Source organism: Psittacula echo, assembly GCF_963264785.1.
Source record: "Psittacula echo genome assembly, chromosome: 13".
Lineage (NCBI taxonomy): Eukaryota > Metazoa > Chordata > Aves > Psittaciformes > Psittacidae > Psittacula > Psittacula echo.
In genome coordinates, this window is record NC_137749.1 from 9,627,078 (window position 1) to 9,652,487 (window position 25,410).

Below are 25,410 nucleotides of genomic sequence, written 5' to 3' on the forward strand. Positions count from 1 at the left end.
TGGGGGTTTAGATTAGGTTGCTGCCACAGGCTGCTCATCCCCTGGTCCTGGCAGTGCTGGGGGGTTCATTGGGGTTCCAGGCGTGAGCAAGGGCTGCAAGGTGCCCCAGCACTATGTGTGTGTTCCCATCCCACCCTCCTTCATACCAATGTCCCTGGGGCAGTGAAAGAACACAGAGACAGGGATGCTGAGCCAGCGCTAGTTCAGTGTTGGTGTTTATTTGTGGGACACTCAGGGCAGGGGGACAGGAACAGGACACTGGGGGACATCTGCGGCAGGGGGAGAGCCGCTGCCCCTCATGGTGGGGAAGAGGGAGGGGGTCACGAGGGTCCACAGGGAACAGGGATGTCCCAGTGGGGTTAGGAGCACTCGGATCTATTCAGGCTCTTCACTACATTGCCAGCCTCATGCGTGACCTTGCAGGAGTAGCTTTCGTACTTGTTCCAGTCAGAGACAGGCAGTGTTAGGTAGCTGCTGGCCATGTACTGGTTGTTGGACTGCCGCAGCACCTGGCTGGTCTCAGCGCCATTGCTGATGGTTTGGCCATCAGCCGTCCAGGTCACCTCCACGGTGCCGGGGTAGAAGTTTTCCAGCAGACACACCAGGGTGGCTGTGCTGTCAGTCGTGAGCTGCTCGTTGGATGGTGGGAAGAGGTACACACTGGGGGAGGACTTGGGCTGGCCTGTGAGGGAGAGAGCGTTGAGGAGTCAGAGGGGACTTTGTGCCCCCCCACAACCCCCTGCCTGCCTGCATGCACAGAGACCCCCCCACTTCCCCCACCACTGACAGCTCATCATCTATAACTCTAGTGTATTTGCATTGGGGATGCATCTATATTTTTATAGAGATGCACATATAAGCATGTATAAGTGCACATATATACACATATTTCATATATGTATAATATATATATAATATATATGTGTATGTGCATGTAATGTACATGTATATCACATATATACTTGTATATATGTTATATATTTTATATATATACATATATAAAATATATTGTTATATAAATCTATAATTACATACCACATATATAATATACAGTTATGCATGCGTATATATTTATATATAAAAAGCATGTTACATATATGTTATATAAATATATAAACATACTATATAAAAGTATATGTTTTATATATATTATATACCTATATATAGTATACAAAACATATAAAACAAAATCTCTGGTTAGTTGCCCTAAACCCATTTCTTCCCTTTTGCGAGGCAATTTCTTCCAAAAAATCAGATTTTCGAAGACAAACGCTCCTGTTTTCTGCCCAGCTCTGCTTTCAGACCCTTTCAGGTCTGTCTCAAAACAAGTACAACTAAGAACCACCCAAAGGAAGACAGAGAAAAGATGTTTGGTCTTTCTGAGGTGGTTCTGCTGTCTCCTCAAAGCTACAATATCTCTGTTTCTATTGAAAACCCAGGAGGACTCCACCATTCGAATCTTCCTGCTGAAGAAATCGTCTCTCTCCATTTTTCTTGATTTTCTGCCCCTAATGACCTGGTTCTGGGTGGGATTCTTTTGACAAATTCTTCTAAAAATGACACAGACAAACAATGCTCCCGGCAGCATTTTCAACACAATCACCTCAAGTTCTTACAGCGCTTACCTGGACAACGTGCTCTTTAAGAGATCCCTGACAAGTGTTTGGTTAAGATCCCAGGGATGCGCCAATTTAACACAAAGCCAGGCACACCTTCGGCCTGCTTCTGGCCAAGGACAGGCTCCATTTTGCAGCGCCTGCACCCTTGGCTGCGTGAGCCCAAAGAGAAACTCCTGCTCCTCACCAAGGGCGACAGACTTAGTCCTTCAGGACTATGAGCTGAGGACCTAGACCTTAAACTAATGACTAATTTCTTTAACAAAGACAAAAATTCACTGTCTTAGAGACCTAAACCTGAGTTTCTGAAATAGGCCTCTGAGGACCTCAGGCACATTTCCTGGCCAAATTTTAAGACCTTTCAATTGAGAAAATACCCCCCCAATCCTCTATGGCCCACACCAGAGCCTTCCGAGTCCGCAGGGACAAGACACAACCCAAAACGCTGCACTTAGTGCCTGTCTCCGAACTGGCGGCAGAGCCCAGCCCAGCATCGAGTCTGAGCCAAAACCCCCAAATCACCGAAAAATCAACAAAATGGCACAATTTCATGGGGATGGAAAGACCGAGAACAAATCAGCGACTCACCTAGGACAGTCAGCATGGTCCCGGACCCAAATACACCACACAGTGATACAGTCCCATGCAAAAACCTCCTGCTTCATGGCAGGAGCAGTTCTGGTCCCCATGGGTATGGCAGGGCAAGGTGATTGGATGGAGATGCCCCAGTAGGTGCAGCAGGATGAAGCTGATTGGATGGAGGTGTCTGGATGGACACAGCAGGATGAAGCTGATTGGATGGAGGTGTCCCGATGGACACAGCAGGATGAAGGCGATTGGATGGAGGTGTCCGGATGGACATAGCAGGATGAAGCTGATTGGATGGAGGTGTCCCAATGGACACAGCAGGATGAAGGTGATTGGATGGAGGTGTCCCAATGGACACAGCAGGATGAAGGTGATTGGATGGAGATGCCCCAATGGACACAGCAGGATGAAGCTGATTGGATGGAAGTGTCCCAATGGACACAGCAGGATGAAGGTGATTGGATGGAGGTATCCCAATGGACACAGCAGGATGAAGCTGATTGGATGGAGGTGTCCCAATGGACACAGCAGGATGAAGGTGATTGGATGGAGATGTCCCAATGGACACAGCAGGATGAAGGTGTTCTGGTGGCTAGGTGCACTGTGCTGGACGTGCCCAGGTGGATGTGGCAGGGCAGGAGAAGCAGGACAGCCCTGCAGGACAGGGAATGAATACATGTCTTTGCTGGAGCATCCATGAGGAAATGGGTGGCCTTGGCCCCACCAGCCCACTTGGAGTCTGTTGGATGGGCTTTCCAGAGCCATGGCTGTGTTGTTGGTTGTCCACGGACCCACTGCTGCCAAGGACTGCACACCGACTGCACGCCTTGTGCTCATTGCAAGTCCATGTCCCTGCCTGTGCTGTGGGGCCATTAATCCCAGGTGACGAAGAGCTTTAGGTGCCCCTTAGGCACCACAGGCAGCATCGTGCCTTGACCTGTGCTGCTGCCATTCAGGCAGCTGGGGACCACCAGCCATCATCCTGCCACACTGTGGCTGTGGCCAGCGGAAATGGGGATCACTGTAGACAGTATGTGTGGGAGTAAACTTCATGAATAAACCAACCAACCATCCATCCATCCGTCCGTCCATCCATCCATCCATCCATCCATAATCCATCCATCCATCCATCCATCCATAATCCATCCATCCATCCTTCCCACTGCCCAGAAGCACCAGCACTGGCTGAGAAGCAGCAGGGTGGAGCATCTGCCAAGGGCCAAGGCAAACAAAGGGAGTTGGAGAGGAGGCATCAGAGGCTGTTGGTAGAGAAGAAGAGCTGGACTAGAGGAGAAAAGCAAGCAAGCGATGCAGATGTCTATATACACCTGCAGTAGCCAAAGCAGAGGTGAGCCAGGATGAGTTTCAGCTAAGACAAACAAACTTCAAATTCCCCAGGGAAAGCTTGGCTTCTGCTTTGTAGAGTGTTTTCCCAGCATGCTGTCGATCTCACAGGGCACAGGTTGCTCGGGTCAGAGCAAACAAGCTCTTGCAGCAATGAATGTAAAGAGCACCAACTTAAACTGAACTAGAAAATATACAAATGTCGTGGTTTGTGCAAGCAGTTACAGTCAGTGAGTCTAACAGCTCCTGAGTTATTAGAAAATAAATGATGCTTCAAAGATTTTGTGGTTTGAGACATGTTCCGTTTCAGTTTCACTCTGCCTCTGGGAATGCTTTATGCATTGGTGCATAGACTAAAACTAGCCAAAAGAATCACTGAAATTATCTATGCAAAGCATTTAGCTGAAGCCAATGCTATCTGTTGTGGGCAACCACTTTCTGAGCATTTTTTCAGCCTTCAATTGGGTTTTGGTTCTATCCTAAAGGAGGATAATAAAGGCAGACAACATTAGGCTCTGTCAACTAAAGCAGAGATACTAAGGGCAGGGCCATGGCAGGGACCTGCCCAACCATCAAACAGGCACAGCAGAGACTCCTAGCTGGCCCCGGCAGTGGCAGGAGGTTTTTGTATCACTTCCCTATTGTTTCATGTCACTGTGGGAATATCAGTGCTGCCATCGTAGCCACCACAGTAATAGATGGCCTCGTCCTCAGCTTGGACCTCAGTGATGGTTAACGTGCCCGTGGTGCCGGACTTGGATCCGGAGAATCGCGAAGGGATGCCCGAGGGTCTCTTGTTGCTCCAATAGATCACAGTGATAGGGGCACTGCCAGGCACCTTCTGCTGGTACCAGCCAACATAGCTGCCACTGCTAAGCCCGGAGCAGGTGATCTGGACGGTCTGTCCTGGCTCCACTGAGACCGATGAGGGCTGAGTCAGCGCTGCCCGGACCAGGGAACCTGGAGAGGGAGAGGAGAGAGGGGAGAAGATGGGGATCAGCCAGAGCCCAGGAGCACAGCCCTGCCCGGGCAGTGGCACAGGGCCCCTGGGCACAAGGGCCCCGTGCGGTTGCAGCGGGTCTGGCCAGGGCACCTGAGCCATGGGCGAGCAGCGCGAGGAGCAGAGGGGCCCAGGCCATGGCGCGATCCCACCAGTTCCGTGTCCCCACCACGATGGGGCTGTGCCGGGAACCCCGACTCCCTTTTAAGCCCCCACGCACCCTGGCACGGCCTCTCCATGCAAATCTGAGCCTGCGCTTGCGCCAGGTCCTGCCTGCACCTCTCTCCCCACCTCCCGCCCTGCTCCACCACCAGCCCCACACCCCAGAGCGGCGGGGCTTGTCCTCGGGCACAGACGGAGACACCGCTCAGTTCAGTGCCGCAAACCGGCCAGCACAGATCCCCCATCCCCAGCGTGGGTCAAGTGGCTGCAGAGCCAAACAGCACAGGAGAGATGGGCACTGGGGATGGGAGCTCTCGCAGCTCCACCATCCCCATGGACTGGCAGGAGCAGACGAGCCAGTGCCCATGCTGGGGATGGAAGGACCAGCCCTTGCCCAGGCTGCTGTCACTAGGGCAGATTCTTGTGGTTCAGCTGGGCTGAACTAGGCTCTTGCATGGGGAAAGGGCTGGGAAAAGGTACAAGTAAAGCCCCTTTTTCCATCCCTCTGAGTTCCTCAGGTGGACGTTATCTGTGACAGATGAACACCCAGACCTTCACCCGGAGTGGGTGAGTAGGATAGGGCCAGGAGTGGTCTGCACTGGGAGCTCAGAGGAGTCCTCACTCCTGAGCACTGCAGGGTGCTCGCTGCAGCCGTGCCCTCCTGGCCCCAGCCCGTGGCTCATGGCACTCCTGCCACACACCACAATCGCAGGCACAGAGCTGGAGAACGATACCACGTGGGGCCCTGCTGCCCACTGGCAGCTCCTGAGACACAAATGAAGCCCCTATGGGGTCAGCAGCCCTGTTTAGAGCCTGGCAATATCACTCGCTCTCATGCCACACCTTGGCCCCTGCGCTGTCACACTCATGGGGACACAGGAAATGTCACATCTGAAAACAAGTGGCACACCATGAAACGACAGGGCTGGTGCCTTTGTCCCCAGTGGTAGACCCAGTCCTGGGCTCCCACAGCAGGATGAGGACAAGGTCAGGGTGCTAGGCAGAGCCTTGCTGTCATGGGGCCACAGGGGGACATTGCCCAGGACTGGGGCCTGCCCAGGGGGGCAGAGGTGCCACCAATGCTGCGGTACCCATGGGCTCCTCGTGCTGCACAACAGAGCAGCCCCCAGCCAGCCCTGCTCTGCCTGGCAGCCTCGTGCATGACCCTGGAGCTTTGCACCACGGGAAACATCTCTTCCCAAGGCTGGAAGGCAAAGCGTCAGCCCTGCTCTGTGGCCCATGGTGTGTTCCCACATGCTGGTTGTGGGGTTGCAGTTTGAACAGGGCTGCAGCACCCTTGGGGGATGCTCTGGGGACTCCCTTTGCAGCAGGGAAGGGAGCACCCGACAGTGCCCTGGGTGCGAGCTGGGGAGAGCAGGAGACCTTGGACCTGTGGTACAGGGTAGGGACAGGGCTGCAGGGCCTCATCCCCTCCCTGAATGACAAGGGATGAGCACAGAGCTGCGGCACTAAGAGACATCTGACCTGGGACACCAGCGCAGCCACCTGCAGCACAGACACCAAGGGCAGGGCCATGACAGGGACTTGCCATGTTTTTCTGTCCTGGGTTCAGCAGTAGCAGTCATTTTTCTCCTTCTTAGTAGCTGGTGCAGTGCTGTGTATTTGACTTTCAGCCTAGGAATAGCGCTGATAACACTGATGTTTTTAGTTGCTGCATAGCAATGTTTACTCTGACCAAGGACTTTCTGAGTCTCATGCTCTGCCAGGGACGAAGGGAAGCCAGGAAGAAGCAGAGACAGGACACCTGACCCAAACTAGCCAAAGAGGTATTCTATGCCACAGCACGTCATGCCCACTATATAAGCTGGGGGCAGTTACCCAGAAGGGCTGGGTATTGGTCAGCAGGGGGTGAGTGGTTGTATTCTCTTCCCTTGTTATTTCCCTTATCATTATTATTATTGGTGGCAGCAGTAGTGGTTTGTGTTATACCTGAGTTACTGGACTGCTTTTATCTCAACCCGTGGGAGCTGCATTCTTTCGATTCTCCTCCCCATCCCTCCGGGAGTGGGGGGAGGAAAAGGCGGGAGTGAGCGAGCGGCTGCGTGGTTTTGGGTTACTGGTTGGGCTTAAACCACAACATTGTCCTATCAAACAAGGACAGTAAAGATTCCTAAAAGGCCCCTGCAATGGCAGGAGCTTTTTGTATCACTTCCCTATTGTTTCATGTCCCTGCGGGAACATCAGTGCTGCCATCGCTGCCACCACAGTAATAGATGGCCTCGTCCTCAGCTTGGACCCCAGTGATGGTTAATGTGCCCGTGGTGCCGGACCTGGATCCAGAGAATTGTGAAGGGATGCCCGGGGATCTCTTATCATTAGCAGAGATCACAGTGACAGGGGCACTGCCAGGTACCTCCTGATGGTACCAGCCAACAGCATTGCTGCTGCCAAGCTCAGATTAGGTGGGGCCATGGTAAGCACCTGCCCAACCATCAAACAGGCACAGCAGAGACTCCTAGCTGGCCCCGGCAGTGGCAGGAGGTTTTTGTATCACTTCCTCATTACTCTTTGTCGCCGTGCCAGCATTAGTGCTGCCGTCATAGCTCCCACAGTAATAGACGGCCTCGTCCTCAGCTTGGACCCCAGTGATGGTTAACGTGCCCGTGGTGCCAGAGCTGGATCCAGAGAATCGTGAAGGGATGCCCGAGGGTCTATTGGTGCTACCGTAGATCACAGTGACAATGGCACCGCCAGGGACCTTCTGCTGGAACCAGCCATAGCTGTTGCTGCTCCCGGAGCAGGTGATCTGGGCGTTCTGTCCTGGCTCCACTGAGACCGATGAGGGCTGAGTCAGCGCTGCCCGGACCAGGGAACCTGGAGAGGGAGAGGAGAGAGGGGAGAAGATGGGGATCAGCCAGAGCCCAGGAGCACAGCCCTGCCCGGGCAGTGGCACAGGGCCCCTGGGCACAAGGGCCCCGTGCGGTTGCAGCGGGTCTGGCCAGGGCACCTGAGCCATGGGCGAGCAGCGCGAGGAGCAGAGGGGCCCAGGCCATGGCGCGATCCCACCAGTTCCGTGTCCCCACCACGATGGGGCTGTGCCGGGGACCCCGACTCCCTTTTAAGCCCCCACGCACCCTGGCACGGCCTCTCCATGCAAATCTGAGCCTGCGCTTGCGCCAGGTCCTGCCCGCACCTCTCTCCCCACCTCCTGCCCTGCTCCACCACCAGCCCCACACCCCAGAGTGGCGGGGCTTGTCCTCGGGCACAGACGGAGACACCGCTCAGTTCAGTGCCGCAAACCGGCCAGCACAGATCCCCCATCTCCATTGCTGGGCCAGTGGTGAGGGCAGAGATAGGCTGCAGCGGGTAACGGGGGCAGGCAGCACTGCAGCTCTGAGTGGTGGGTCTGGAATGACACCAACACCAGCACTCCCCACGCCAGTTTTGCCATCTTCCACTCCTATGGGTGTCCCAGGCCATTAAGGTACCCTCTTGCTCTGCAGCTTTCTTGCCCTGGCTCTTGCCCTGCCAGCCCACATCCACCTCTCAAAACCTTTGCTCTTCCCAGGTGTCCACTCCCCAGCACCATGGGAGCACCCAGCACTGGGTCCCGGCAATGCCACTGCATGAGCACGTCTGGTGCTGGGCAAACGCAGCCAGAGCAGGGGCAGCCCCAGGGCTCTGCTCAACCATCAGGGCAGCCCCCGGCCAGCCCTGCTGTGACCCAGGGCACAGGGCTCGTGGCCACCTTGGGCCCAGTCAAAAATCACCTGTGACCACAGGAAATGCCACCACCCCATGACCCACCTTTGTCCCCATTGCTGCCTGCCCCGGGTGCCTGGGGCACAGAAAGTCAATGGGCAGAGCAGGGTGCAGGGATCTGTCTCCTTGTGGGCTGCACAGAGGGGACCTGCTGGAGCAGAACACGTGCCCCATGGCAGGAGCCGCCTCACAGGAACATGTCCCACTCCAACACGGCGTCCAAGCAACACTTACAGCAGCAGGCAGCACCAGAGGGGACCTGCAGCAACAGCAGCCTTGGATGTCACTTCCCCGGTGCTGGGAGGCACCATGACCCTGACCGGCTCTGGTGTCCCACCCAGCACAGGAGAAGACAGCCTCTGCCTCAGCCTGGAGCTCAGTGATGAGGAGTGTGGCCATGGGGAGGAGCACCTTTCCTGGTGCTGCACAGCCCCTTGCCAAGTGATAGGGGATGGGCACAGACATGGGGGTCTAAGGGACAGGCTGAGCTGGAACATCAGGCTCAGACGCTTGCAGCACAGGGCATGGCTATGGCAGAGACCAGTCCTACCACCAAACAGGGACAGCAGAGACCCCTAACTGACCCCTGCAATGGCGGGAAGCATTTGTATCACTTCCTCGTTGCTCCATGTCACCATTATAACTGCCGTCGTAGCCACCACAGTAATAGACGGCCTCGTCCTCAGCTTGGACCCCAGTGATGGTTAACGTGCCCGTGGAGCCGGAGCTGGATCCAGAGAATCGTGAAGGGATGCCCGAGGGTCTACTGCTGCTACTGTAGATCACAGTGACAATGGCACCGCCAGGCACCTTCTGCTGATACCAGCCAACAGCATTACTGCTGCTGCCAAGCCCGGAGCAGGTGATCTGGACGTTCTGTCCTGGCTCCACTGAGACCGATGGGGGCTGAGTCAGCGCTGCCCGGACCAGGGAACCTGGAGAGGGAGAGGAGAGAGGGGAGAAGATGGGGATCAGCCAGAGCCCAGGAGCACAGCCCTGCCCGGGCAGTGGCACAGGGAGTGCACAGCTGGAGGAGAGCACAGCTCTCATTCAGGCAGCTGTTTGCTCTGCCTTTATCCTTTTCTTTTAAACCAAAACCCAATTTTTCTAACTTACACTAAAACAATGGCTGAGCGTGACAGATGAACCAAGAAGGTGGAGTTTAAAGCTCGTGCTGTCCACAAGAGATTGTGGTCAAGTTCCCAGGGCCACTCTGTGATTTGTATCAATTATTAATACGTGGCTGTTTGGTCTTCTTTTCAGGACATTAAAACGAAAGACACATGGAGGAGCAAGATCTAAATCTTTTGTAATTTTTCAGCCTAAGGGAAGGAAGCATCAAGAAAGTGCTGTTACTACAAACACCATCCATCAGGGTTTTCAAAGGGATGCAAGACAAATAAGTGATTCATAAGCATTCACACAGGTAGGGCAAAGACCAGAGCCACTGCAAGACAGGGGCAGAAATAAGAGGACTATAAGTAGTGTGAGAGAACATCTCAGCTGCATGTGCCCCATTGTGTCTACAGGAAAAATGCTCCGACTCCCTCCTGTCCATGGTCGCAGGCACATTTAGGGAGCGGAGCCCAGCCAAACACATCCCAGCAGAAAGGCAGCTCTGGCAGCAGCAGGAGGACATGGCTCTCAGTAGCAAGAGGCAGCAGGGTGGCAGGCGATGCCACACTGTGAGCATTGAAGGGAGGAGGACAATGGTCCCAAGCCACAGAGTAACCCCTGCAGTTCTCTGGGACAGGAAAGGGAGGACATTCACAGCTCTGGCTGTGCAGAGGAGACAGGAACTTGCCTCAGCCCCACAGCCACAACTCTGCTCAGCCAGGAAAGAGAAGGTCACAAACCTGCCCTGATCTTGGAGTATGTGTTTGTATCACTTCCTACTACTCGTTGCCACCAGACACCATAGCTGCTGCTGCTGCTGTCCCAGCCACCACAGTAATAGACGGCCTCATCCTCAGCTTGGACCCCAGTGATGGTTAACGTGCCCGTGGTGCCGGACTTGGATCCAGAGAATCGTGAAGGGATGTCTGAGGGTCTCTTGGTGTTACCGTAGATCACAGTGACAATGGCACCGCCAGGCACCTTCTGCTGGAACCAGCCAACAGCATTGCTGCTGCTAACCCCGGAGCAGGTGATCTGGGCGTTCTGTCCTGGCTCCACTGAGAGCGATGGGGGCTGAGTCAGCGCTGCCCGGACCAGGGAACCTGGAGAGGGAGAAGAGAGAGGGGAGAAGATGGGGATCAGCCAGAGCCCAGGAGCACAGCCCTGCCCGGGCAGTGGGACAGGGCCCCTGGGCACAAAGCTCCTTAAGGGCACAGAGAGACCCCAGCCACACAAACAGAGCCCAAGGAGTGAGCCCTTCTACCAGAAGCAAGAGGACTTGCCTGACAGCAGCATGAAGCGGGAGGCAGACAAAAGGCAAAGCCATGTCTTTTGTCAGGACAGGCACAGGGTCACATCCTGCACAGTGCGGTATAATCAGGAGGACGTTCACAGATGTGGCCATGCAGAGGGGATATGAAGCTGCTGCAGGCCAACAGCCCAGCTCCCCAGTGAAGAAAATGGACAGAGAGACTCCTCTGCAGCTCACTTTCACATCTCTCTGCATCACAACAACAGCATCAGTGCTGCTGTCGTAGCTCCCACAGTAATAGACGGCCTCGTCCTCAGCTTGGACCCCAGTGATGGTTAACGTGCCCGTGGTGCCAGAGCTGGATCCAGAGAATCGTGAAGGGATGCCCGAGGGTCTATTGGTGCTCCAATAGATCACAGTGATAGGGGCACTGCCAGGAACCTTCTGCTGGTACCAGCCAACATTGCTGCTGCTAAGCCCGGAGCAGGTGATCTGGACGGTCTGTCCTGGCTCCACTGAGACCGATGAGGGCTGAGTCAGCGCTGCCCGGACCAGGGAACCTGGAGAGGGAGAGGAGAGAGGGGAGAAGATGGGGATCAGCCAGAGCCCAGGAGCACAGCCCTGCCCGGGCAGTGGCACAGGGCCCCTGGGCACAAGGGCCCCGTGCGGTTGCAGCGGGTCTGGCCAGGGCACCTGAGCCATGGGCGAGCAGCGCGAGGAGCAGAGGGGCCCAGGCCATGGCGCGATCCCACCAGTTCCGTGTCCCCACCATGATGGGGCTGTGCTGGGGACCCCGACTCCCTTTTAAGCCCCCACATACCCAAGCCATGGCTCCTCCTTGGATCATGGCAGGATCCTTCCTGCTCCTCTCTCCCCACTTTCCTCCCAGCTCCCTGAGCAGGGGCTGCTTCTCTTTAAGTTCCACCATAGAACTGCAGAGCAGAGAGCTGGGATTTGAAGGGGACTGGAACCACATGGAGAGCAGGCGCTGTCAGGCTACCCAGCAGCGAGCAGACCCAGTTCCTCCAGCTACAAAGTGAGCCACGGGTCTCCAGCGGCTTCAAAGCAACTATGAACAGACTTGGGCTGGAGCTTGTACCAATCAAGAGCACGTAATCATCCTCCACACTCGCCCGGCCAGGGGCAGCCTCTGCTACCTGCACCAGGGAGTTACCCACAGGCACCCGGTTGTCCCCAGCCCTTGTGCCCCATGATCATCAGGCCTGTGGTGCGGGGCCACACTGACACCATGTGGGGACAAGGTGGCCCTCAGGGACAGCAGCGGTGGAACTGAGAGCAGAGCCCAGCACAGAACTAGCCCCATGCTGTCCCTCCTCGCTATGACAGCTTCCACCATGGCGAGAGGTATCTCCAGCTCCTGCCACAACCTTCAGGATTTCTGTATGGGACCATGAGCAAGGCACCCCGTGCTCACAGAGGGAGCCTCACACACACACACACAGGGCCTTTAGGCAGAGCTGCTCACCCGAGGAGGCTGGGCATCAGCCCGGAACTGGCAGGGAGCACAGGGACCAGAGCAGGATGGCACAGATAACAGCGCTTCTCCCAGCTTACCTGAGCCACACGACCAGGCACAGGACAGGACGCTTTGAGGGCAGCAGGAACCAGCCACACAACAGGTCTGCGCTACCAGGAGCTCTGTCACTTACGCACCCTCCACATCCACCATTAGGATTGCTGCCCCCATGCACGGTAAACAACTGACAGTCAACCTGGAGCACCCAACCACGGCCACCCTGGGGCACCAGGATGCTGATCAGCACTGCTGCTGTCCCAGCTCCCACAGTAATAGACGGCCTCGTCCTCAGCTTGGACCCCAGTGATGGTTAACGTGCCCGTGGAGCCAGACTGAGATCCAGAGAATCGCGAAGGGATGCCCGAGGGTCTCTTGTTGCTCCAATAGATCACAGTGACAATGGCACCGCCAGGGACCTTCTGCTGGTACCAGCCATAGCTGTTGCTGCTCCCGGAGCAGGTGATCTGGGCGTTCTGTCCTGGCTCCACTGAGAGCGATGGGGGCTGAGTCAGCGCTGCCCGGACCAGGGAACCTGGAGAGGGAGAGGAGAGAGGGGAGAAGATGGGGATCAGCCAGAGCCCAGGAGCACAGCCCTGCCCGGGCAGTGGGACAGGGCCCCTGGGCACAAAGCTCCTTAAGGGCACAGAGAGACCCCAGCCACACAAACAGAGCCCAAGGAGTGAGCCCTTCTACCAGAAGCAAGAGGACTTGCCTGACAGCAGCATGAAGCGGGAGGCAGACAAAAGGCAAAGCCATGTCTTTTGTCAGGACAGGCACAGGGTCACATCCTGCACAGTGCGGTATAATCAGGAGGACGTTCACAGATGTGGCCATGCAGAGGGGATATGAAGCTGCTGCAGGCCAACAGCCCAGCTCCCCAGTGAAGAAAATGGACAGAGAGACTCCTCTGCAGCACACTTTCACATCTCTCTGCATCACAACAACAGCATTAGTGCTGCTGTCGTAGCTCCCACAGTAATAGACGGCCTCATCCTCAGCTTGGACCCCAGTGATGGTTAACGTGCCCGTGGTGCCAGAGCTGGATCCAGAGAATCGTGAAGGGATGCCCGAGGTCTCTTGTTGTTATAATAGATCACAGTGACAATGGCACCGCCAGGCACCTTCTGCTGGTACCAGCCAACATAGCTGCTGCTGCTCCCGGAGCAGGTGATCTGGACGTTCTGTCCTGGCTCCACTGAGACCGATGGGGGCTGAGTCAGCGCTGCCCGGACCAGGGAACCTGGAGAGGGAGAGGAGAGAGGGGAGAAGATGGGGATCAGCCAGAGCCCAGGAGCACAGCCCTGCCCGGGCAGCGGGACAGGGAGTGCACAGCTGGAGGAGAGCACAGCTCTCATTCAGGCAGCTGTTTGCTCTGCCTTTATCCTTTTCTTTTAAACCAAAACCCAATTTTTCTAACTTACACTAAAACAATGGCTGAGCGTGACAGATGAACCAAGAAGGTGGAGTTTGAAGCTCGTGCTGTCCACAAGAGATTGTGGTCAAGTTCCCAGGGCCACTCTGTGATTTGTATCAATTATTAATACGTGGCTGTTTGGTCTTCTTTTCAGGACATTAAAACGAAAGACACATGGAGGAGCAAGATCTAAATCTTTTGTAATTTTTCAGCCTAAGGGAAGGAAGCATCAAGAAAGTGCTGTTACTACAAACACCATCCATCAGGGTTTTCAAAGGGATGCAAGACAAATAAGTGATTCATAAGCATTCACACAGGTAGGGCAAAGACCAGAGCCACTGCAAGACAGGGGCAGAAATAAGAGGACTATAAGTAGTGTGAGAGAACATCTCAGCTGCATGTGCCCCATTGTGTCTACAGGAAAAATGCTCCGACTCCCTCCTGTCCATGGTCGCAGGCACATTTAGGGAGCGGAGCCCAGCCAAACACATCCCAGCAGAAAGGCAGCTCTGGCAGCAGCAGGAGGACATGGCTCTCAGTAGCAAGAGGCAGCAGGGTGGCAGGCGATGCCACACTGTGAGCATTGAAGGGAGGAGGACAATGGTCCCAAGCCACAGAGTAACCCCTGCAGTTCTCTGGGACAGGAAAGGGAGGACATTCACAGCTCTGGCTGTGCAGAGGAGACAGGAACTTACCTCAGCCCCACAGCCACAACTCTGCTCAGCCAGGAAAGAGAAGGTCACAAACCTGCCCTGATCTTGGAGTATGTGTTTGTATCACTTCCTACTACTCGTTGCCACCAGACACCATAGCTGCTGCTGCTGCTGTCCCAGCCACCACAGTAATAGACGGCCTCGTCCTCAGCTTGGACCCCAGTGATGGTTAACGTGCCCGTGGTGCCGGACTTGGATCCAGAGAATCGTGAAGGGATGTCTGAGGGTCTCTTGGTGTTACCGTAGATCACAGTGACAATGGCACCGCCAGGCACCTTCTGCTGGTACCAGCCAACAGCATTGCTGCTGCTAACCCCGGAGCAGGTGATCTGGGCGTTCTGTCCTGGCTCCACTGAGAGCGATGGGGGCTGAGTCAGCGCTGCCCAGACCAGGGAACCTGGAGAGGGAGAGGAGAGAGGGGAGAAGATGGGGATCAGCCAGAGCCCAGGAGCACAGCCCTGCCCAGCAGTGGGACAGGGCCCCTGGGCACAAAGCTCCTTAAGGGCACAGAGAGACCCCAGCCACACAAACAGAGCCCAAGGAGTGAGCCCTTCTACCAGAAGCAAGAGGACTTGCCTGACAGCAGCATGAAGCGGGAGGCAGACAAAAGGCAAAGCCATGTCTTTTGTCAGGACAGGCACAGGGTCACATCCTGCACAGTGCGGTATAATCAGGAGGACGTTCACAGATGTGGCCATGCAGAGGGGGTATGAAGCTGCTTCAGGCCAACAGCCCAGCTCCCCAGTGAAGAAAATGGACAGAGAGACTCCTCTGCAGCACACTTTCACATCTCTCTGCATCACAACAACAGCATCAGTGCTGCTGTCGTAGCTCCCACAGTAATAGACGGCCTCGTCCTCAGCTTGGACCCCAGTGATGGTTAACGTGCCCGTGGTGCCAGAGCTGGATCCAGAGAATCGTGAAGGGATGCCCGAGGGTCTATTGGTGCTACGGTAGATCACAGTGACAATGGCACCGCCAGGGACCTTCTGCTGGTACCAGCCAACATTGCTGCCACTGCTAAGCCCGGAGCAGGTGATCTGGACGGTCTGTCCTGGCTCCACTGAGACCGATGAGGGCTGAGTCAGCGCTGCCCGGACCAGGGAACCTGGAGAGGGAGAGGAGAGAGGGGAGAAGATGGGGATCAGCCAGAGCCCAGGAGCACAGCCCTGCCCGGGCAGTGGCACAGGGCCCCTGGGCACAAGGGCCCCGTGCGGTTGCAGCGGGTCTGGCCAGGGCACCTGAGCCATGGGCGAGCAGCGCGAGGAGCAGAGGGGCCCAGGCCATGGCGCGATCCCACCAGTTCCGTGTCCCCACCACGATGGGGCTGTGCTGGGGACCCCGACTCCCTTTTAAGCCCCCACATACCCAAGCCATGGCTCCTCCTTGGATCATGGCAGGATCCTTCCTGCTCCTCTCTCCCCACTTTCCTCCCAGCTCCCTGAGCAGGGGCTGCTTCTCTTTAAGTTCCACCATAGAACTGCAGAGCAGAGAGCTGGGATTTGAAGGGGACTGGAACCACATGGAGAGCAGGCGCTGTCAGGCTACCCAGCAGCGAGCAGACCCAGTTCCTCCAGCTACAAAGTGAGCCACGGGTCTCCAGTGGCTTCAAAGCAACTATGAACAGACTTGGGCTGGAGCTTGTACCAATCAAGAGCACGTAATCATCCTCCACACTCGCCCGGCCAGGGGCAGCCTCTGCTACCTGCACCAGGGAGTTACCCACAGGCACCCGGTTGTCCCCAGCCCTTGTGCCCCATGATCATCAGGCCTGTGGTGCGGGGCCACACTGACACCATGTGGGGACAAGGTGGCCCTCAGGGACAGCAGCGGTGGAACTGAGAGCAGAGCCCAGCACAGAACTAGCCCCATGCTGTCCCTCCTCGCTATGACAGCTTCCACCATGGCGAGAGACATCTCCAGCTCCTGCCAAAACCTTCAGGATTTCTGTATGGGACCATGAGCAAGGCACCCCGTGCTCACAGAGGGAGCCTCACACACACACACACAGGGCCTTTAGGCAGAGCTGCTCACCCGAGGAGGCTGGGCATCAGCCCGGAACTGGCAGGGAGCACAGGGACCAGAGCAGGATGGCACAGATAACAGCGCTTCTCCCAGCTTACCTGAGCCACACGACCAGGCACAGGACAGGACGCTTTGAGGGCAGCAGGAACCAGCCACACAACAGGTCTGCGCTACCAGGAGCTCTGTCACTTACGCACCCTCCACATCCACCATTAGGATTGCTGCCCCCATGCACGGTAAACAACTGACAGTCAACCTGGAGCACCCAACCACGGCCACCCTGGGGCACCAGGATGCTGATCAGCACTGCTGCTGTCCCAGCTCCCACAGTAATAGACGGCCTCGTCCTCAGCTTGGACCCCAGTGATGGTTAACGTGCCCGTGGAGCCAGACTGAGATCCAGAGAATCGCGAAGGGATGCCCGAGGGTCTCTTGTTGCTCCAATAGATCACAGTGATAGGGGCACTGCCAGGCACCTTCTGCTGGTACCAGCCAACATAGCTGCCACTGCTAACCCCGGAGCAGGTGATCTGGACGTTCTGTCCTGGCTCCACTGAGACCGATGGGGGCTGAGTCAGCGCTGCCCGGACCAGGGAACCTGGAGAGGGAGAGGAGAGAGTGGAGAAGATGGGGATCAGCCAGAGCCCAGGAGCACAGCCCTGCCCGGGCAGTGGCACAGGGAGTGCACAGCTGGAGGAGAGCACAGCTCTCATTCAGGCAGCTGTTTGCTCTGCCTTTATCCTTTTCTTTTAAACCAAAACCCAATTTTTCTAACTTACACTAAAACAATGGCTGAGCGTGACAGATGAACCAAGAAGGTGGAGTTTGAAGCTCGTGCTGTCCACAAGAGATTGTGGTCAAGTTCCCAGGGCCACTCTGTGATTTGTATCAATTATTAATACGTGGCTGTTTGGTCTTCTTTTCAGGACATTAAAACGAAAGACACATGGAGGAGCAAGATCTAAATCTTTTGTAATTTTTCAGCCTAAGGGAAGGAAGCATCAAGAAAGTGCTGTTACTACAAACACCATCCATCAGGGTTTTCAAAGGGATGCAAGACAAATAAGTGATTCATAAGCATTCACACAGGTAGGGCAAAGACCAGAGCCACTGCAAGACAGGGGCAGAAATAAGAGGACTATAAGTAGTGTGAGAGAACATCTCAGCTGCATGTGCCCCATTGTGTCTACAGGAAAAATGCTCCGACTCCCTCCTGTCCATGGTCGCAGGCACATTTAGGGAGCGGAGCCCAGCCAAACACATCCCAGCAGAAAGGCAGCTCTGGCAGCAGCAGGAGGACATGGCTCTCAGTAGCAAGAGGCAGCAGGATGGCAGGCGATGCCACACTGTGAGCATTGAAGGGAGGAGGACAATGGTCCCAAGCCACAGAGTAACCCCTGCAGTTCTCTGGGACAGGAAAGGGAGGACATTCACAGCTCTGGCTGTGCAGAGGAGACAGGAACTTGCCTCAGCCCCACAGCCACAACTCTGCTCAGCCAGGAAAGAGAAGGTCACAAACCTGCCCTGATCTTGGAGTATGTGTTTGTATCACTTCCTACTACTCGTTGCCACCAGACACCATAGCTGCTGCTGCTGCTGTCCCAGCCACCACAGTAATAGACGGCCTCATCCTCAGCTTGGACCCCAGTGATGGTTAACGTGCCCGTGGTGCCGGACTTGGATCCAGAGAATCGTGAAGGGATGTCTGAGGGTCTCTTGGTGTTACCGTAGATCACAGTGACAATGGCACCGCCAGGCACCTTCTGCTGGAACCAGCCAACAGCATTGCTGCTGCTAACCCCGGAGCAGGTGATCTGGGCGTTCTGTCCTGGCTCCACTGAGAGCGATGGGGGCTGAGTCAGCGCTGCCCGGACCAGGGAACCTGGAGAGGGAGAAGAGAGAGGGGAGAAGATGGGGATCAGCCAGAGCCCAGGAGCACAGCCCTGCCCAGCAGTGGGACAGGGCCCCTGGGCACAAAGCTCCTTAAGGGCACAGAGAGACCCCAGCCACACAAACAGAGCCCAAGGAGTGAGCCCTTCTACCAGAAGCAAGAGGACTTGCCTGACAGCAGCATGAAGCGGGAGGCAGACAAAAGGCAAAGCCATGTCTTTTGTCAGGACAGGCACAGGGTCACATCCTGCACAGTGCGGTATAATCAGGAGGACGTTCACAGATGTGGCCATGCAGAGGGGATATGAAGCTGCTTCAGGCCAACAGCCCAGCTCCCCAGTGAAGAAAATGGACAGAGAGACTCCTCTGCAGCTCACTTTCACATCTCTCTGCATCACAACAACAGCATCAGTGCTGCTGTCGTAGCTCCCACAGTAATAGACGGCCTCGTCCTCAGCTTGGACCCCAGTGATGGTTAACGTGCCCGTGGTGCCAGAGCTGGATCCAGAGAATCGTGAAGGGATGCCCGAGGGTCTCTTGTTGCTCAAATAGATCACAGTGATAGGGGCACTGCCAGGCACCTTCTGCTGGTACCAGCCAACATAGCTGCTGCTGCTCCCGGAGCAGGTGATCTGGGCGTTCTGTCCTGGCTCCACTGAGACCGATGAGGTCTGAGTCAGCGCTGCCCGGACCAGGGAACCTGGAGAGGGAATGGAGAGAGTGGAGAAGATGGGGATCAGCCAGAGCCCAGGAGCACAGCCCTGCCCGGGCAGTGGGACAGGGAGTGCACAGCTGGAGGAGAGCACAGCTCTCATTCAGGCAGCTGTTTGCTCTGCCTTTATCCTTTTCTTTTAAACCAAAACCCAATTTTTCTAACTTACACTAAAACAATGGCTGAGTGTGACAGATGAACCAAGAAGGTGGAGTTTAAAGCTCGTGCTGTCCACAAGAGATTGTGGTCAAGTTCCCAGGGCCACTCTGTGATTTGTATCAATTATTAATACGTGGCTGTTTGGTCTTCTTTTCAGGACATTAAAACGAAAGACACATGGAGGAGCAAGATCTAAATCTTTTGTAATTTTTCAGCCTAAGGGAAGGAAGCATCAAGAAAGTGCTGTTACTACAAACACCATCCATCAGGGTTTTCAAAGGGATGCAAGACAAATAAGTGATTCATAAGCATTCACACAGGTAGGGCAAAGACCAGAGCCACTGCAAGAAAGGGGCAGAAATAAGAGGACTATAAGTAGTGTGAGAGAACATCTCAGCTGCATGTGCCCCATTGTGTCTACAGGAAAAATGCTCCGACTCCCTCCTGTCCATGGTCGCAGGCACATTTAGGGAGCGGAGCCCAGCCAAACACATCCCAGCAGAAAGGCAGCTCTGGCAGCAGCAGGAGGACATGGCTCTCAGTAGCAAGAGGCAGCAGGGTGGCAGGCGATGCCACACTGTGAGCATTGAAGGGAGGAGGACAATGGTCCCAAGCCACAGAGTAACCCCTGCAGTTCTCTGGGACAGGAAAGGGAGGACATTCACAGCTCTGGCTGTGCAGAGGAGACAGGAACTTGCCTCAGCCCCACAGCCACAACTCTGCTCAGCCAGGAAAGAGAAGGTCACAAACCTGCCCTGATCTTGGAGTATGTGTTTGTATCACTTCCTACTACTCGTTGCCACCAGACACCATAGCTGCTGCTGCTGCTGTCCCAGCCACCACAGTAATAGACGGCCTCGTCCTCAGCTTGGACCCCAGTGATGGTTAACGTGCCCGTGGTGCCGGACTTGGATCCGGAGAATCGTGAAGGGATGTCTGAGGGTCTCTTGGTTTTACTGTAGATCACAGTGATAGGGGCACCGCCAGGGACCTTCTGCTGGAACCAGCCAACAGCATTGCTGCTGCTGCTAACCCCGGAGCAGGTGATCTGGGCGTTCTGTCCTGGCTCCACTGAGAGCGATGGGGGCTGAGTCAGCGCTGCCCGGACCAAGAGAACCTGGAGAGGGAGAGGAGAGAGGGGAGAAGATGGGGATCAGCCAGAGCCCAGGAGCACAGCCCTGCCCGGGCAGTGGCACAGGGCCCCTGGGCACAAGGGCCCCGTGCGGTTGCAGCGGGTCTGGCCAGGGCACCTGAGCCATGGGCGAGCAGCGCGAGGAGCAGAGGGGCCCAGGCCATGGCGCGATCCCACCAGTTCCGTGTCCCCACCACGATGGGGCTGCACTGTGGGCATTGGCTCCTTCTTAACCTCCCTCACACCTTGGCACAACCCCTCTGTGGAAACAGGGTCCCTGCACTCACAGGCAGCTCCTGTCCCAGTGCTTCCACACCCACTGCAGGCACATCTCTTGCCCACCAAAGTCACCAAAACCAGTCTGGACTATCTGACCCTAGGGTCACTCAGGTGGGAAAACCAGGTTCTGCTTCCCACCAAAGCTTCACAAATGAGTTTCTCTCAAGTGTCTCAGGCCTATAACCAGCTGGATCAAGCTGTCCAGGCAAATGGTTCTCAGTTCTGGTTTTTATACATACAGTCTTAGCCAAGACATGTACCAAGGGATGGCAGAAACACTTGTGTACCCTGCTCTGCTGAAGCATCTTCTGCAGCTGCCTTAGCCCAGCACCACACACCAACCTGGCAAACCACAGCTTCCTTTCAGCCATCAGAGCCCCCTCACCACAAATTCCAGCCCACCTCCATCTTTTTGAAGCATGATGAATAGGACACAGACACATGAAGACTGGTGTTTATTATTCTATTCATTTTACAGAAGAGGTTCAATGACAAACTACCACCACCCTAAGCAATTCCCTTGTTTAGGAACATAGCAGCTTCTCCGTAGACACAGGAGATTCTCTACAGTCCTCTCTCTTCAGTTTCTTCTGTTTGGGAACCAAGACTAACTCTGGTGTTTCGGGTTTTTCTTTTACAAGCTCACAATAAAGCGCTGTGGCCATTTTATTGTGCAGCAGCAGCACCCCCCTGTGGCCTGCCTCCACCTACACTTAACCGGGAAGAGAAGGAATGAAAGCAGGTGAGAAGTCAACAAGGAAGTCGGACACGATTCAGCACTTCTTGAACTCAATTCTTTCTACTTTCACATCATCCTCAATTAGCTGGTATACATAAGCCACAACTGTGGAAGCCTGGATATCCATCAACACGAATGAAGGGATGATGTTCCTGAAAAGAAAACATACTTTGTCCATCTTCCCAATCGACTCAAGCTTCTTGCTATGAACATACCTTATGTTTATGTGTTCTAACACATGCAGCTGCCCACGGCTGCCGGGATCTGGGAAACCGCAGTTTGCAGGTATCAACCACAGCCCCTCAGGCAGAGTTGCACTTTGCCTAGCAAAGCCCAAGTCGTGCCTGGCTCGGACATTTAAGCTGACAGTGCCTCCAATAGTCCGACACTCTACAAAATATTCGCATGCAGCTTCTGGGAAGACACCAGAAAGCAAAGCAGCTTCAAGAAGCTGCTCAACTCACCCCCTCCAGGCCCAGGAAGAAGCCCCAGACACATCAGTGCCCGGCTCGCACAAGTAACACATGGGCTAAGTCAAACCCTGGTGACAGGGGAGCCCCACTGTGCTCCCAGGGAGGGAAAAGAGCTGGCCTCCTGCTCCCCACAGCACCTCAGCAGAGCTCTGCAGCACAGGGGCTGGACACTCACAGGTGAACACACACGTTCAGGTATCACCTATGAGCCCTGCTGCACTGGGCAGCTCAGGGCTCCCCACACTCACGTTTCCAAAGCATTGTAGGCTCCTGTAGCTGATCCCGGGTTGATGTAAAATTTGTTTTCATGTTCAACTGCTTCAAATCTGTGCGTGTGTCCAGAGATGAGAATGTCCACATCCAGCTGCCTCTGCAGCAGGGCCAGACTGGCCACATCACCCCAGGGAATAACTTGATGGCCGTGAATCAGCCCGATTCTGAACTGCCCAAGAGTTACAACTTTCTCTTCGGGATAATTCAGGCTCTGAAAAGGCAAAAGGCACAGCTATAAATCAGCCAGAGAGCCCTCACCTACACGATACAGGTTCCTACATCCCAAAACATAAACCTGCCTTTCACTATTGGAGAGCGCAAGGTCTTTCTCAAGGTGCAGACTCACTGCATACTCATACCACACCCCAGGAAGAGAAACCACAGAGCAGAGTGAAGAGTTTGTGCAGAGATCAGGTGCCTCAAGGCTGCCCAACAGTAACTATACACACACACAAGCCCCCAGCTCCTGGAGCTATGCAGCCAGCTGGGGAACTCCTGTGGCCTGACAGCAACCACAGACAGACTTGTGCAGAGCTCATGTGAGCCAAGGGCATCGACTCCCCCAAGCAACAGGGGTTTAGAGAATAATTCTGTTTCTTCAGTGTTACTCATTCCTATCTCCTATCCGGGCAAATAACAGCTTAGGAACTGCTAACACTGAAGGGCTCCCAAGTTTAATTGAGACCACACACTCCTCAGGAAGGGGGCTGAGAAATTAGCAGCAGCAAGAACATTACCTCAGCATCCCCCCTAACAACGTGGACATCCCCAGCCAGGGTCCGCAGGTAATCATAGGTCTCTCTGGTGCAGAGGTTCCCTGTACACAAGATGTGCTGAATCTTTCCTGGAACCAGCAGCTTCTTGAACTTCACAGGTAGACCAGAGCACCGGTGTGGGATGTGAAGGTCCCCTAACACTAACACCAACTCCACACACAGCAGGAGGAAAATGAGAGTTAAACTCAGGGTACTCAACAGAGCAGCACAAACCCTTCCTGCCGCTCCAGGGCGCTCACAAAGCCCGGCGAGCCGTGACGGGCCCAGCAAGGGCTTCTGTCCGATTCAGCCGTGAGGAAACACCGCCGAGGCTCCCCGGCAGCCAGCCCGTTCCCACCGGGGCAGCCAGGTCCCTCGCTCAATACAGCCGCAGCTGAGGCTGCTGAGGGGAACCAAAGAAGCGCCCCGGGCCACGCAGCCGCCCCACGCCGAACCCACGGGTGCGGGGCCCGGCCCCCAGAGGCGCAGGGAGCGGCCCCGGCCCGGCCGCCGCTCACCATGGCGCCGCTGCACGCCGCTCCGGCCGCGCCGTTACCAGGACGCGCACAGTGGTAACCAGGACGTGACGCATCCTTTTTCCTCCTCTGCCAAGCCAATGGCAGCGCCAGCAGCTCCCCACGTGATGTCGGCGCCTGTGGACGGGTCCTAACGCCCGCCCGTGTGTCCGCAGCGCTGCGCAGGGGACGAAGCGCTTTGGCGTGTCCGTCCCTTCCCCCCCCCCCCCCCCCCCAGTGTTTTAGGTGAAATCTATGGGATTTTTGTGCAAAATGCACGCTCTTTCTGTGTGGAAACGTGCATACAAAGTACCTGCGGGAGTCTCTGTGGTTAAAAGCGTCCTTTTCCCCTCAGAAGACTTGGGGGGGCTGGGGCTGAGCAGGGGCTGGGGTGTGCGGTGAGGGGAGATGGCTGCGCGGAGACACGGGTGAAGGAACGCGTTGGGGCCCTCGAGACGGCTTTGAGGGTGCTGCGGAAGGGGACAGGTCCTTGGGGCATGGGGACAGCATCCCGCACATGGAGGTCTCTGGCCCTGGTGAAGGTGGGCTGTGGCAGGGATGGGTGAGCTCCATCCAGGTCCTGCAGACCCCATCAGACTCCCCACCACGGTGCCTCTGGGTCACCCTCCTCATCGGGTACCCGCAGGCACAGCAACGTCCCTGCAGAGAAGCCCCAGGGGCTCCTCGGGACATCACACACACGACACAAGCCCCATGGCAAAGGATTAACCTTTATTATCAGATGAAACAAACCACGCAGAAGCCCAAGCTGGATCAAGCCCACGTTGTGCCAAGTGGTGGAAGAGCCCGGCCACGGCACAGCTCACGCTGCAGCAGGAAATCCCTGCTAATGTGCTCCGGGGCCAAGCCCTGGCTGGTCTCACACTGTGTCAGGCTGTCCAATGCTCCAGGGGGGACATTGGGGTTGAAGAGGAGGTTGCTGCACCTCCCAGCACAATGCAGTGCTGCCGGGCTCGCTGCAGCACACTAAAGGGTCCTTTTCCATTCCTCCTAGGGCTGCCACCTTCCTATTGAATAACTCATGTCAGGCTTGCAAGGGGAAGCGCAAAAAGCTTTTGTTCTCTCGCTTCTAAAACCAGTTGAAGTTGGATGACAGGGAGCAGTAATAGTTGCCGTGGTCTTCATCACAGATGGATGTGATGGTGAGGATGCAGGCGTTGCTGGCAATGTCTTTGGTAGCAGAGAAACGGTCGGGAGTCTTGGTGGCCTTGTGCTTCTCTTGCTCAGAGTTGTAATAGAGCAGATATGTCAAGTTGTGACCCGGGCGCTGCTGGAACCAGGAGATGCCGAAGTCACTGATGTTGTACTGGGGGCTCAGGGTGCAGGACAACCGAGCAGTCTGCCCGGGCAGCACCAACATGAAGGTTGGCTGGGTCAGCACAGGCGTAGCCTTGGAAGCTGCGCACCAAGGATGCAGTTACTGATGGGCTGAGCCATGTCACACATTACCCTCAGCCCCAAAGCGTCCCCATATCCCTTGAGGCAATCCCATCACCCAAGCTCCATCCTCCCGTCACAGCCCTGGAGGAAAACACCCTGCTGAGACGAACACTCCCTTGTACAGCCCAGTCCTGCCACCACCCCACACCAGACAGCAGCTTGCTCAGCCACACCACCCTTACCTGTCTCCACCACCCCCACCAGGAGCAGGACCACGAAGCCCAGGGCCATGGCAGGATGCGGAAGACAGGAGTCCCTTTTGGAGAGGGTCTGCAGTGCTACAGGAACGCGGGTTGCTGTGCTGCTGCCGGGGAGGTGTATGTAAATGACACAGGGGGTTCGGGGACTCCAGCTCCTCACGTTGCTCGCTTTGCCAGGCTTCAGGGAGCGGGCTCAAAGCAGTGGGGTGAGAGCTGAGCATTGCGACCCACCACCCGCATCACCCCAGGCTAGGCCATTTCCTCTCGGTGCACTGATGCACAGTCCATCACTCTCTGCCCCGGCACTGGGGTACAGCATCACTGACCAGCCT

The 25,410-nt window shown here is 55.7% G+C and overlaps 1 protein-coding gene and 1 pseudogene across 2 annotated transcripts; both read right to left on the reverse strand.

Moving 5' to 3' along the window:
* Positions 1-243: 243 nt before the first annotated feature.
* On the reverse strand, positions 244-4,709 carry LOC308226789 (immunoglobulin lambda variable 3-25 pseudogene; annotated as a pseudogene). Its single transcript, XR_013958970.1, has 3 exons — positions 4,642-4,709; positions 4,224-4,508; positions 244-682 (listed from the first exon to the last, which is right to left on the reverse strand). The product of XR_013958970.1 is annotated as an immunoglobulin lambda variable 3-25 pseudogene (transcript).
* Positions 4,710-16,741: 12,032 nt separating this feature from the next.
* VPREB3 (V-set pre-B cell surrogate light chain 3) lies at positions 16,742-20,568 on the reverse strand (the record flags this gene model as incomplete). Its single annotated transcript, XM_080628816.1, has 2 exons — positions 20,502-20,568; positions 16,742-17,088 (listed from the first exon to the last, which is right to left on the reverse strand). Exons 1-2 carry the CDS (start codon positions 20,545-20,547, stop codon positions 16,742-16,744), a joined length of 393 nt encoding a protein of 130 aa, XP_080484942.1. The 5' UTR covers positions 20,548-20,568.
* Positions 20,569-25,410: the final 4,842 nt, after the last annotated feature.